Source organism: Ammospiza caudacuta, chromosome 2 (assembly GCF_027887145.1).
Source record: "Ammospiza caudacuta isolate bAmmCau1 chromosome 2, bAmmCau1.pri, whole genome shotgun sequence".
In the NCBI taxonomy this organism is placed as follows: Eukaryota; Metazoa; Chordata; class Aves; order Passeriformes; family Passerellidae; genus Ammospiza; species Ammospiza caudacuta.
In genome coordinates, this window is record NC_080594.1 from 15076180 (window position 1) to 15091148 (window position 14969).

Below are 14969 nucleotides of genomic sequence, written 5' to 3' on the forward strand. Positions count from 1 at the left end.
AGTAAGTGAGATGCAGTAACACAGGAAATCTGACAGACCCACAGTTTTCAATCAAGAAGAACTGCTCATCAGAAAATCACACAAGTCTGATGATACTGTTGATATGAGCAATGGAACTGCCCATCTTCTCAGGACGCCTGTGTCACTGGCTTAGTGCTCCTGTGGGTAGGACAAACAACCATGCTTGTCAGTGAGAGCCCAAGTGGCTCCCATGTCCTTTGCCCATGAGATGACTGCATGAGCTCCTGCCTCTGAATAAAACCCAGTAACTCAGCTTCACACTAGCTGCAAACTAAAGGCACATCAGCACATCTGGCTCACTTGTGTCTCCAGAAAGGCAGACTTTCACAGACCTTGCAAGTCTGGTGCTGCAGAGGCACCTTCCTTCACAGCAGTTCAGAGAGGCACTAGCACAGCATTGTTTTCCTTACAAGGCACTTCCTGTGGGAAGGACTCCATAGCATAGCAGGGGAGACTCCCCTCCCACAATGAACTGAAGAAAGATTCTTTTTAGAAATGATAAAGTGACTGAGAATCCTAGGTTTTGTCTCTTTGCATTGTCAGTGGGAAGGAAAGAGGGGATGGGGGGAGGAAAGTGTTCTAAAGGTTTATTTTAGTTCTTACCATTCCTTTACTGGTTTTAATAAAGTTTTCTTTATACCTTTTGAAGTTTTAAGCCTGTCTTGCCCTAAATTCTCTTCTCCTAAAGCTTATCTCAACCCCACAAGCTTTATTTTACCTGATTTTTTTTCTCCTCCTCTGCTCAGTTATAGCAGAGGAAGATGAGTAAATGATTTTTGTGAGTGCACTGGTGTTTGGCCTGTGGTCAAACCACTACACCTCACCAGACCACATCACCACAACAGCTAATGAAGAGGGGAAAGATTTAAACCTACCACAGCATTTATCAATAATCAAAACTCAAATATGTATTGTATGTTATTATAATAAGTGCATTCATTTTGGAGCTCCAGAATTGTATTTCTCTTGAATACACTTCCATGTGCACAGAAGTAAGACTGAAAATGCATTGTCCAAATAGACTCATGAAACTAAACTGGTACATATTTATTTACACTGACTGCTCAGGCTTCATGGAGGCCACACATTCCCACCTTTATCTAACAGATCTCGGAAGAGCAAGAGAGAATGTGTTTACTTCTCTTTTCAAAAGTAAAAGTACATCAAAAGCTGGTACAGACCAGCAGGAGAGGAGTGCTACGTGATGCTCACCTATCAAGAATATTGTTGAAGGGAGTAACTGAACACATCATAAGGATAACACAGTACATTTACAGGAATTTCACTTTAGAGAAATACTAGGTACAGACATTAAGGCTCCCTGTAACCTGCAAGCTAAAACACAAAGAGTAAACCACAAACCCCAGTTAGTCACTGGCAAAACGCCCAGAGGGCTTGGCAGTGTCAGAGCTTCACAGCTGTCGGGGGTTTGTTTGGGGACACCTCTGAAGATGCATTTTGCACTGCTGAAGTGCAGTTTCCTGACATTTTTCATGGTCCCTCTGTACAGTTCTCAGAAAGTGTTTTCTTTGTTAACCTAATTTGTGTTGCATGCTGGACCTCTATACAGTATATTATGTGCTGCTTCAGATCAACTCCTGTCAACATTTCCAGGGAAACTGCTTCAGGGGAAAACAAGTGAGAACAGGGGAAAATACTGAGTAATGTTAGACTTTCAAGGTCTATTTATTTTTAGACTGTTTTTCACTTACCAGTCAGTAAAAGCAATTCTAGGAAAATAAACTATTTGTATAAAACCTGTTCTTAAAAACATGCAGTTTACATTGGGAAAATTTCATACGGAGTTATGAAACCTTAAGATTACATGGCAAGATATTAATCCAATACATTGTTAATATCTGTGGGTGAAACCTGGGATTAGATCATGGCCATGGAAGGAAACAGGCATGGGAACTAATAATAACAAGAAATGTTAGGGGGAAGGGTTGTGGTACTTTAACTTCATCAGTTCATCAGAGGGAGAAAAAAAGGAGGAGAAAAGTATGTAAATTGTTATCAACTTTTTGCTACTTCCAAACCATTTTATAAGAAGACAGAAACATATTTTTGGAAGCAAGGTAGACAAAGCCTGAAGTAACACCACCATCAAAGAAGAAAACGGGCATGGAAAGTGAAGACAAACGGCACAGTCAGTCCTGGGGTTCTGGAACAACAACATGGGAGACAAACACAAAGGAAATAAACAAAGCTGTGAAATTCCTCTTTGATGCTATGGGCAAAGGTACAGAAATGGTGTCTAAAGAAAGAAGGTATTCTTAGCATGTTCACATTAAGAACATTGTGGGTTGGGTAGAGGACAGAGAATTATAAGGGGAAACAGGAAGGACTTGAAGAGGTTTAAGTCACCAAATGATTTCCACTTCTAACTGTGCATACTTGAAGAATTATAATGGTTGGCCTAACTGAACAGACTGTTGCAGTAAGTTCATGACAAGTACACTATAACCCTGGTATAAAAAACCAGAACTAAACCCCAACAACTTGGAGGCATGAAAGAATAAGTGCTGCAACAAATCACATATGGCACTAAAACACACAGGCCTAGTAATTAAGAATGGTGTTCAAGGCAGGAGAGTTTTATTTCTTATTTGCTGCCATACATTTTAAAAGGAGAACAATGCTCAGTATAGTTGCCTGTGGGAATTCAGTGTCACTCTGAAGTACCTTTCATTATTAGATCCTGAGCCTAGACAGGTTTCTGAAGGAAAAATACACTTCTGTGAATAAACTATGGGTATGTCTGGGGGTACCTGTCTACCTAATAACTTCTAAACCTGGTGACTGAAATCAATATATTTTGGAAGCCAGGAGGAAAGACATAAAAAACAATTAATCCCCACCATGTTTTACGAAAGCAGGCAAAAGGTATAGAAATTGATGCCTGGATGCCTCAGCTATGGAAAAAACTGGAGCAAGAGCTGCAATTGAACATTCCTGCAGGACAGACGTGAGCTAGACTGTGACCTGCTCCTGGCAGACAGCCTTGATACGTGCACCAGGGTTAGAGCAAGCTGCAGCTCCTTCCCCAGGAAAATGAGGTTCAGCCTGGCAGCCTTTGAGCCATCTGTACCCCTTGCCAGTGCCTAACATGCTCCAGCCAGCTGCTCTCACTGCCTGGCATTGCCACTTGGCTGCAAGTGCCCTTCAGACACAGCTGGAGTCCTTGTCACAATCTCCTACCTTCTGGTTCTTCCTGCCAGCGGGTCTGTTGAGTTTGCTGTGGCTCTGCTCTTTACTTGGCACCTAACTTGCAGGGCTGACTCACTGGTACTCTGATTTTAGCCCTGTTCCTGACCAGCCTCTCCCCTTCCTCTCAGATCTGCTAAGTATCTGCCTCACTGACCTTTGTGCAGGTCTTTCTTTTGCCTGATGCTAGGCTTCTCTGACTCCTTGGGACAAACTCTGATTGCAAATCTATTTCTGATTCCACTCATTTCACCTGGCACCAACTCCAGACCTGGCAAATCCATGTCCCACACACCCAGTTGCTCAGTTACTCACATACCATGCTGGAATGAGACTAGCTGCATAAGGATGATCTCAGAACTCATTCTGAGGGCAGGAACAGCCTAAGCCAGTCGTTTCAAAAGACTTGAGGAGGATGTTAATGTCTGTGCAGTTCAGCTACAAATCACAGATTTGCCTGAGAAGACTTCTGCAGTTCCAGGCTCTGTATGTACTGTGGCTTGGCAGTATCAAACTTTTACTGATGTGATTAACTTAGCACTAGAAACAGTGCAGTTAGAGAAAGGACAAAAAAGGCAAGAGGAGGAACTTGAATCACATGACTGAAGTCCCTCAGGTTTCTGATTTATTGGCTCCAACACCTAAGTGAACCACCAATTCCAGATGCTACACGGATTATTTAAGTAGCATGCAGTCACTTCATTGAAGTAGTCCATGAACAACATATAATACTCCTTAGGAAAAACATTTTCACTAGCCATGTTGTACTGACGTGCATGTAGGAGCATTTCTGCAGTACATTCCAGACAACCAGTGTAGGGAGTGAAGTAACATTATCTGTCTGCTAGGATTATGCTGGAACTGTAATAATTTTCATGCCAGCAAATAAAAAGCTCTACCTTAAATAAAACATTCATTTCATCATGGCACAAATCTAACAGCTTATCTATCTCCCCACAGTCATTGTCATGTATCTTATAAGACTGTTACTCATAATCTCCTAGACTGTATTATGGTTTGTTTCTGAAGGCAAGTACACTCAACTCTGAAATTTATTGTGTCTAAATTACAGATTTTAGTCAGAACTTTCTATTCCATCAAAGAGACATAACTGACACAGCAGACCAGTTCCAAAGGTACATTTCAGAACCTCTATCCCACTTACTTATAAGAAAAATATTAATTATCAGGGAATAATGTGAACAGAAACCACAAAGCTCAGCTCAGAAAGTTCTGTGGTTTCTCCCCCTATTGTACTTACCTTCATTTTCAGTATTGGCTGGAACAGAATCAACTCCAAAGGGATGCCATGGCTGAAGGTCATCTAGGCTGAAGTCTCCATCCACTGGAAGCAGCTCAACTGTGGTCTTTGTTTCCGTCAATGAAGGCATCAGAGCATCATTTCCGTAGCTGATTCTGGGTTCGCTGATCATATTGGCCAAAACATCATCAGAGTAGTTTTGTTCTTTCTGAAGTAATTCATCTGCAAGGAAATTTCAATGCAGAAACCATATGAAAGAGGCAGCATATCTAAGGACCTATTTTCAATGCTACTCAAGTAAGAATTCACTGTTGTGAGATTCTGTTTTCCTACAATAAATAAAAATAGCAAGGCTTGGAATAGTCAAAACCCCATGATAAGCACTGCAGCTAAGGCAGTTTTTGAAACATCAACCACAATTGCTCAATACTGTTTCCTACCCACATTTCCACTACATAACAGATCACTGGTCTGTGCTATATACATTCCTTGGCTCTTCCCAACCACTTTGAAAGGAAGCACAAAACAATTCCCTTCATCTCAACATGCTTCTGTAAGTCAACTGGTGAGAGCTCCACAGGAAGGAATGTCTTTGTAATTTATCCTTCCTCTAAAATGCTCACTGCCAAAGCTCATCACAACTCTTAAATCCTAAATCTCCACAACAGTCACTGTATTAAATTGGGTTTACTATAATACATCAAATCTGAAGAAACATTTGATTTTTTAACATATATGACTTCATCATAACTGAAGTAGTTCTTTGTTAAAAGCAGTAGTAGACATCTGGTACTAGTAGTAGTAGTAGCAGGCAAATTATTTTACAAGCTACCAGCACCTAAAGCTCTGCTATCTAAGCTGTGGAGTTTTTTTTCTTGAAGCAAGGTGAGAAAAATCAAAGCACTTTTCAGTTCCATCAGGTGTATAGGACAGACTTCAACTCCGTGTTAAAAATAAGCTCAGACGTTGTGTGTGTTGCATTTTCCCTACTCCCTTCTCACATCAAAGTTCCTCTGCTCTCAGCACAGAAAGGACATGGACTGGTTGGGGTGAGTCCAGAGGGCCACAGAGATGATCAGAAGGCAGAAGTACCTCTGCTATGAAGACAGGCTGAGGCACCTGAGGCTGTTCAGCCTGAAGAAGAGAAAGATCCTAGAAGACCTTACTGTGGTCTTTCAGTACTTAGAGGGGGCCTATAAGAAAGAAGGGCCAAACTTGTTATCAGGGCCTTTAGCAATGAACATGGGGTTTTGACCTGAAGGAGAGCAAATGTATGTAAGATATAAGAAAGAAATTTTTTCCAAGGAGAATGGTGGTAGATGCCCTGTACCTGGCAGCATTCAAGGCCAGGCTGGACAGAGCCCTGACCAAGCTGATCTAGTTGAAGATGTCCTTGCTCATTGCAGAGAGGGCTGGACTAGATAATCTTTAAAGGTCCCTTCCAACCAAAACTATTGTGTAATTCCACTTTTGATCCACCCTGCTTCACTGACATCTGTTTTTGTAGGAAAAATATACTATTTGCAAGTATTTTGAGGGAACCTGCTGCAAAGAGCACATTCAAGTCAGAACTTGCAATGCAGACCAATAATTGCTAATAAGGCACCAATAGTGAGCAAGTGCCACAGAGTTAAATAGTTCATAAGAGGAGACTGTAGTAGTGAGCAAGTGACCACATGAGAACACACATGGCAGCTGGTGATACAACAGCTTCCATTAGGACTGCACTTCTCTGCACTTCATCAAGGACCCCCTGACTGTCACTACTTCACACCCACATCTCTACCACGTACCAAGTCAGGGACATGAATCACCAACCACTCTGCTGCTAAACTCTTTGTGCCACTCCATAGGGGCTCACCCATTTCCTAGTAACATCAGTGATGAAGGGCATCTAAGTTTCTATACACACCACAGCTTTAGAAAACCTCAGCAAAATGTTTCTCCCAGCTTTACACACAAAGCTTCATACCACGGAAGTACAATGGAACCATGCAGCACCCTCAGAAAGACCCTTCCCACCTCAGAGGTGCCACTGCTTCAGTGCCTCTGTCAGTGAAGATGCAGTAGGGCTCTGCTCTGTAATTCATCTCTCAAAGGCCACCTTGAGATAGCTGACAAAATTCTCTGCCACCCTATTCCCATAACATGGAATTCAGATCATCAAAAATAAAAACAATGCTGCAACCTCAGCTCTGGGGCAAACGTGGGTTCTGAATCTTACAGAACAACATTTTAAAATAAATTTTCCAGTTTAAACAGTAATTACTTGAGCAGATGGTAAGACTAATAGAAATACAAAATTTAATTCTGTGATTGAATTTGCCCATTAAAATGACTTACTAGGACAGTATAGAAAGCCTATGTCAATTACACTGAAATGTTTTTTGTTTCATGTTCATTTTATTGAAACCAGTACTATTTTATGACACCTACTAAATATTCAGCATAAAAGTTAAATCTGGTTTTGTCTCCAAACTGCACTTACACTACTCCTTTTTCAAATTAAACCACGTCCTTTCATCAGAAGAGACAGGTGAAGTACCTTGATATTCTGTGCAGACACTATCACATGACATGTTAATTTTCATTGGATATGGATGAAAAGACTTTACAAAAAAGAGCTGGATTTTAGTGGCCTGAGGGAGCAGTCTGGTGTCCATGTACCTTGCAGGGTGCCACAGATGAGAACACTACTACCATATCATCATGCACCACACAAGAGAGTGTTACAGCGCTGAGCATCTTTGTGACCACAGACCTTTCAAAACCTGGGCATTGGAATGGTATTGGGGCACAGCTCCCCTTGTTCCTGCTGTTCTCCCCATCCCCAGAGGATGGTGTGGGGCAGCTGTAGAGATCTGGAGCTCAGGCAGCAGAGGCAGGGGATGGTGGAGCTGTGCTGGAGGAGCAGGAGGAGCTGTGCTCCAGCCACTCCTTTGCCCTGGGCAGCGCCTGTCCTGTACAACTGTCCATGCTCTGCTGCCGACATACTCAGTGTCACCTGCAGACAGCTCCTGCCCTTGGAAAGGGACAAATGGTGCACGGAGGGGAAGGAAGGACCTGAGCTCTGGCAGTGCAGGAGCAGCACCAGGATGGGTACAGAACTCAGGAGAGGCCACAGTGCACACATGGCTGTGCAGAGAGGGATTCCAAACTCCCATCATGATACCATGATTACAGCAAAATTTCTGAGGGCTGGGAGTGATCGCACACAAAGTCTCTCTCAAGGCTACCCAAGAGGGAGCACATTGTTGCCAGCTCCATTGTTTTCCACCCAGCTGGGGCAGACAGCATGGAAAGGAACTGACCTGCACAATAGCTCAAGTGAGGCAGACAGATATTACAACCAGCAGATTATGATCACATTCATTTTACAAACAGGGAGACAATGGCTACATGAGTCAAGCCCATCTGACAGGATGAATCAGACACTGAATGACAGTGAGAAATTGGAAGTGCCTGGCATAGAAACTGCTGGAATCCATCACACTGAGGCAGCTGTGTCTGCACTGAGTAAATGATTCACAAACAATTACTTCAATCGTTAAACTGCTAAAAAAAGTTTGCCTTAGGATTTCCAGTTATTGATACTACTGGCAAAGTCCAAGATCAATTTTTCAGGGCTGATTTTGTTCCAAGTATCGATGGCCACTTGAACCATCAGTTACCCTAATGGAAAGCCATACATCTATTCATTGACACAGTATTTCCTCCATCTGCAACTGCCAACTCAACTCCCCCACTGTGCAAAAGACAAATCCCCAAATAAGCAGGGAGTACAGACACAGCTAGAGGCTAGGATGTGCATTCCAGACTGTTTCAGGGGATTTATTTGTACTATGAATATCTTATCATTAGGTGCTGAATATAGAGAGATCCTCTAGGTTGCTCATCAAAATTTCATCTCACATCAAACCAACAGGACAAAAACACTCTGAGGATCTTCCTATAATAAATGTTTTTTGCTTGGGTTATTATCTCCTTGTAGCATTCTGCTAAGCCTTGCCATTGAGGAAAAAAAAAGAGGATGGCGAATCTTTCTGTCCCTCTGAAAGCATGTGCTCAAAAGCAACCATGACCTTAGGAAGAGACTACACTCAGTTGGGACCCCAGACCTCTGAATTTGGTTTGAGGGCACACAACTGCTGCTTCTCCTCCACACACTCAACATTCTCCTTCAGGCACCTCAGGATGAGAGACAGGCTCACTTCTAGTATTTTAATAAGATGCTTCTTGGACTTCTCATAGCACCTAAGCAAGTTTCACTAATTTTTGGACTCACTGCAGGCATCCTCATGGTCAACAGTCCTCAACAACCGCAACTAGAAAAACTGAAGTGAAATGTGTTTGGGGAACTGGATAAGAGTGTAACACCAACCCAAATTACTTTCAAGACTATTCTCTTATCCCACAAAGAGGCAAACAGAGCCAAAAGCAAAGAAAGAACTGAAGAAAAGAAATAAAATTTACTACAAAATCTTCTGGTAGATACGGTATTGTTAGAAGCTATTTGTTTACAATGCCCCAAAACCACAGTTCTATTTGCAAATCTTTACAGATAGCACTGTGCTAGAAAAGATATCATGACAAATCCCAACAAAAGTTGGTGGAGTCTCTGAGTGGCAAACCCATGTTCTGTTAGAACTTTATCTAATTTTACTGTCACACAACACTGTTTCCAATGCTGAACTCTGGGACATACTTCCCCAGCCTTTAATTGGCACAGCTATAATGACAAGAATTTAATATGGAACAGCTTCTCTTGCTGTCCTGGAGTGCCAACAACCCATTAGCTATCTTTCAAACCATAACTTTTATTTAGTTCACAGTTGTTTAAAATTTCAAAAAATAATTATACCATTTGTTGTGTTTTCAAGGAGCCCACCTACTAGAGGAAAAGCTCTGCAATCACTATTATGTGCCAAAATTATTGAATTTAGTTGAAAAGCATCCTTAAAATCAGCAATTGTAATTGTGGAGTTCTAGGAAACAACTTCTTAAACCAGATTAGAAATGAAGTGTACACAAAACACCTCTAATTAGGACTAGTTAAAATATCACCAAATTATATGCCATAGTTTTGACCCAACATCTAACTTCCTTTGTAAAATGCCATTTACATGGTAGAACATGTATTTGATCCAACAGAGATGGGCTTGGAATCAGCTCAGATAAACTCATACATGTGCAGAGTCTTATTGCCTCACTTATCATCAGTGATATTTGAGTCTGAACGGAACATGTGTTTTCCCCAAAGTTACTTGCTTTTGAGCATGTGCTTTCAAAATGACAAAACTAAAAAGTGTCAGCAACCTCCCTTGTTCTTAACAGCAGAAATTGCAGAGCAATTGAGTCACAGCAACAGCTTCATTTGCACTGGCACACATAACTGCCTTAATCCAGTCTGAAGGCAATTTAAATCATGCACATGTTGGATGTCATAATTAGGATTCACTAAGAACACCAACACAATAATTTATTACAGCACATGTAGCAAGAGGTAACCATGTTTAGCTGCAGATTTCAATTGTATGCTTACTTTATGGGCTAATTCAACGTTATTTTCTAAAGCAGTTGCACTGATGTAATGCAGTCAGGTTTGAACTAACTTTGAGTGTCTGTATCTTGTCAGCTGCATGAATCAAAACTCTGCCAAACTGGTAAATATGAAAACAAGACCTCCTGTGCCTTACCAAAAAGAGTGAAGCTCTACTGAATTTCAAGTATTTTGTTATTTTTAGATGTTTTGCTGAATCAAACACTGCATGATCATGATGTTGCATACTGCCATGAGTCATAATTATAACATTATCAAGCTACAAAACACAATTCTGTGGTATTCAGTGCTGAACTAATTCATTTGTATAGTACAAATCAACTATAATGCAGAGAGACTGATGAGAATGTTACTGAAAGTGAGCTGCCTGCTGGAGGCTGGAGAAGTGCCTTTGTTGCCTGCATGCTTTGAGGATGATGGAAGAGGAGTGATGTGGTAGATCACTCCTGTGAAATACTGGGAATGAGCCCAACCTTCAGTGCTCACATCCACACTGACAGAGAAATGTGACCACACCAGCAGATCTAAGTTTTCTTCTCACCTCCTCGACAGCCTGTGAAATTATCCCACAGGTCTTTTTGTCTGGACTCTTTCAGTGCAATGTGTCTCTCCCACATGGCTGAAGGGAGACAGAAAGAGCAAGAACCATGGAAAAAAGCATTTCATAGTTCTAATTTTCTGTCCTTCAGAGATATCGCCACTAGGTAAGAGCAAATAGCAGCCAAAATCCTCCACTTTTCAGAAATTTCCTATGTGTATGAAAACCTTGTTCAATAAGTTGAAAAGTTTGCCCTTTTTAAATTCTCAGAAAATGAACATTTAAGGGATCATGAAACAGTTGACCTAAAATATTTTTTCTGTAAGTTAATAAGAGAATAAGCATCCCATAGCTTTAGACAACACCTTGATGGCTAAGAAAACCTAACTTTAGAAAAAAAGAAAACCTAACTTCAGAAAAATTACACATTTGAACTTGAGAATAGCTGCAATAATTAGATCCATGCTATAAAGAACATGCTTCTACTAAATTTTCAAAAAAATCACAACTGTAGCACTTCCATGTCTTTCCCATTTCTTGCTCCTTCTATTTCACCACATGTAGGTTTTGCTGTTTCCTGAATCACATCATAAAAACAACCCAAGTGAGTTTCCTCCTGTCAGCTGGCACATGGAATAATGTTTCAGTTAAATCTACCTTGCAGACATTTTGTCTTGTATCATTAAAACCTCCAAAGATATTTAACTAATACACAGAGACAGAGACACTGTCCTTGTGCAGGCACATCACAGGTTTTCTGGTATGGAAGAGTCTTTAAAGCTTGGGTAATCCAATTCAGGAAAATTCAGTCTTTAAAGCTTAGGATAGAAAGTTATCACCAAATAATTGATTGATGTCAAAATGACCTCAGTGTCTTTTCCTTAGGGATGGACTTCAATGAAAATTTAGTTTTGTGCGCAATTACTGAGCACTCTGAGCAAAAGTTCATGACAATTTTCACACCACTTAATGAGCCTGCTATGAAACTCATGGTCTGAAATTTTGTCTAATTTTCCTAGAAGCCTGGTATGACATTCTTTGCCTTCAGTGACAGAAGCTTTAATTACTACAGACCCATAATTATCTGACAACTACACAAACTATCTATTAACTAAAATTAAATCTCAACATATGGCTATAGCAAAGTGGACATCAATAATTTTTTTGGTATTTAACAGCCAGCCATCTGATTAATAACTGCATTTCCTCCTCGCTTCAAAGCAGAGAGTATTGAAGCTTGTGTCATCTCTGGGAGTTATTTAACAGAAATGAAAGACCCTGCTCTTCCCTTTCACAACATGCCTTTTTGTCAATTCCTGTTGTCTCTTTCCCTTCCTCTCATCCCCTCCTCATTCAATTTGGTTAAATTAGAGAGGTCCTCTCCAAGTAAGACATGGAAATAATCCAGTATGAAGGTAGACAAGATAATATTAAAAAGCACTTGTGGAAATAATTTAATTTATACCATAATCCAGAACATATATTGTATATCATCATCCTGATCCAGAGAACGCACTGTGACAAACTCTCCAAGTTTAAATTCAACTCCACATTTAATTCCAAATTAAGATATTATTAAGTGCTATAAAATAGGCTGAAGAGTCTAAATTAAAACAAATAAACAGCCTGACCAATTGTCACTGACATTACAGTCAGATGAATCAGCAATCATTATTCCTGCTCAGGCTTGTGTAAAGTAGAAAAAGTCAAGTCCCTTTCCCTCTTAAGTACCTGATAAGGCTTCTAAGTGAAACTACTCTGCAAAAAACATTTATATGAAATGTTACTACAGAATTTTATTGTCTACTTTTCTGAAAAAAATTATTTACTTTATTTATAAATTATTTTTTGGTCTTATTTACTGATAAAAATAATTATATTCACTTGCCAAACTTACAAAACCTTAAAACTGCAATAGGACCTAAAACTACCACTTTCTGACACCTGAAGTCAGTTAGCTATCATTTTCTACAAACACTTCTCAAGGTCAGATTGTGAATATCACAACAATTTTTGATGTGCCATCTTGGAAGCACTCAATAATCCATTAAAAATATAAAAATCTGAACATTAACTTGTTGCACTGATGCTTTAAGATTTTAGCTTTTGTATTTTCCATATCCTGTACTGCATTAGTGTATAACTCTGAACTCCATATAGAGTGTTAGTTAATTCTCTTCATGTTTTGGTCAGACCAAACAATCCTTCTAGGCTTGAGATCCAAGGACACTGTCTGCCTCAAGCCCCAAAAAGTATAAACAAAAGTGAATTGGGGGAGAGGGGAGCAAACTGGAGGAATATGACTTCATTACCTGAAGCTGTAATTGGAGGATTAACACCTGATATGCTAAAAGACCAAACTTGTATCCATCTGAAAAACTTGTGACTATTGTCCATTTTGGGTGCAGTCCCTTGGGGAGGCTGCATCTGTCCTTAATGTACCTGAAGGCCCTTCATTAAATATATGTTTTATTCCTTTTAACTTTGTCTGGCCTCTGTTTCTAGGTAAGCCCAAAATAGGCATCAGCAGTTGATACCCTTGGTCAAAAGGGAATACATTTAAATTTAAATCCAAACTTACAGAACTGAACTGTGCAGTGCTTGCTCCAGATAATAAGTATTTTGCCTATTTATTAACTGCAGTTTTAGTGTTTGATAGGTCAGATATATCCTAGGTTGCCAGAGTAATCTAAAGAGATGCATTTATTAAATTTACCAAATATATCTCTGAAGTGGGATGTGGCCAGTTCTGATGCCTTTTATGCTCTTTTTCATACACATGATCTAAAAGTAGGAAGCAGAACAGACCAAGAACTGGAACCCTGCCCAGGCACCACTATTCAGAAAAATGCATTTTTCAGTGAAGTTGGGTATATGAGAATCACAGGCAGGAGAAAGCTGCATTGATGACAGATCATTTGTAATCCCATGTGCATGGGAACTGACAGAACATTACTGCAACATCTCCATCAAGCCAGCAATTCTGTTAAATCACATATCCTCTGTAATTTTTTCCTTTTTTATCCCAACAGTAACAAAGAAGAACAGCACAGTACTCTTGACCATAATAAACAGCTGTGAATTTTCCCTCTGCACTTCTGGAAAGCAAGCTATGCTTCAAAACAAAATTTTGTACACCATTGGCATCAGAGGCTTCTTTTACATCCCCCTCAGGGTACTCTGCCCACAGTGATGCAGTTCAGACTTTAATGTTTAAATCCCTTTGGATAACAATTCCAGAGACTGACACACTAGCCCTGGAATATTATATATAAAACTTTATTACCTTGTGCTAATATAACCAGTCTGTAACTGGTTGTCAGTGGAGACTTGCAATTTTCCAGCAGGTAAGAATTAGGATGATTCCTTTGTTTCTTTCACAGTCCAAGACCTCCTACTAGGAATCTGATCTTAGAGTGAATCACACAGAATGACACAATTGTGTTTCCAAAACATGTTAACTGGGAAAAGAAAATCCATCATTCAACAGCACAAATAAAGCAGAAGAAGTTGGAGTGTTTGTGATCCCACAATTTTGGGCTGCTTCAGTAGTCGTGGACATTACGAACTTGATTTAGGATGACATATTTATGAAAAAAAATACACATCTATTCAGTGTATCAAAAAAATCTCCAATAGTTCAGTATAATGAGATTCCTGTAAGCAGGCAACATTTTATAAAGCCAGAGCCTCCCCTCTGACTGGAGCTATGCATTTGGAAAGTCACCTGCTCTCAGATCATATCTGAAAGTTGGACAACTGGAAGACATTTTCAGACTTTGGTTATTTATCAAAACCCCCCCCCCAAAAAACGACATCTTAAATTTGCCATGTAATGAACTAACATATGACCTCGTTAAAGCATAACCCTAGAAGCAATTATCAGGAAATACTAATGAGAAAGGCTGAGAAGCCACAGCTTCATAAGTCAAAGCAGACTTAAAAAAAGTCTTTAAAAAGAACATGTTGGTTCAGGCTTTAAAGAGAACATGTTGGTATCACCACATATTTTATCTGCATCATCTCAAAACTGAGTGCTTGGCTTTAGACTTTCACTGAAGACACAAAAGAACAGGAAATAATTCAACTGGATGTTTATGAGAAAATCTGTAGCTATAAGGTAATCCTGGCCTATAATGCTTTTTAAAATCAAATATATCCAGTATGCCAATTTAAAATATTATACACAGTCCTTTAAATGCAACATTTTCATAAAATTGTAACCCTACTCCTTGCAGAAACAAGGCTCTCCAAGACAGAATTTCCCAGTCTATTGTATTCATGACACCAGAAAATGTCTGGTGATTAAGAAGAAAATCCTGATCAAATCCACATGTATCCAATAAAATAAGAAAAAATAGGAAAGAATACAACCAACAACG

At 39.9% G+C, this 14969-nt stretch overlaps 1 protein-coding gene across 3 annotated transcripts in view; it reads right to left on the reverse strand.

Annotated features, from left to right (window-relative positions):
• APP (amyloid beta precursor protein) overlaps positions 1–14969 on the reverse strand; it is a 194270-nt gene that overhangs the window by 17364 nt on the left and 161937 nt on the right. For all 3 annotated transcript variants that reach the window (XM_058800412.1, XM_058800410.1, XM_058800411.1), the window contains one exon: positions 4490–4711. In XM_058800412.1, the coding sequence (XP_058656395.1) occupies positions 4490–4711 (222 nt within the window). The remainder of the gene's footprint in view (positions 1–4489; positions 4712–14969) is intronic.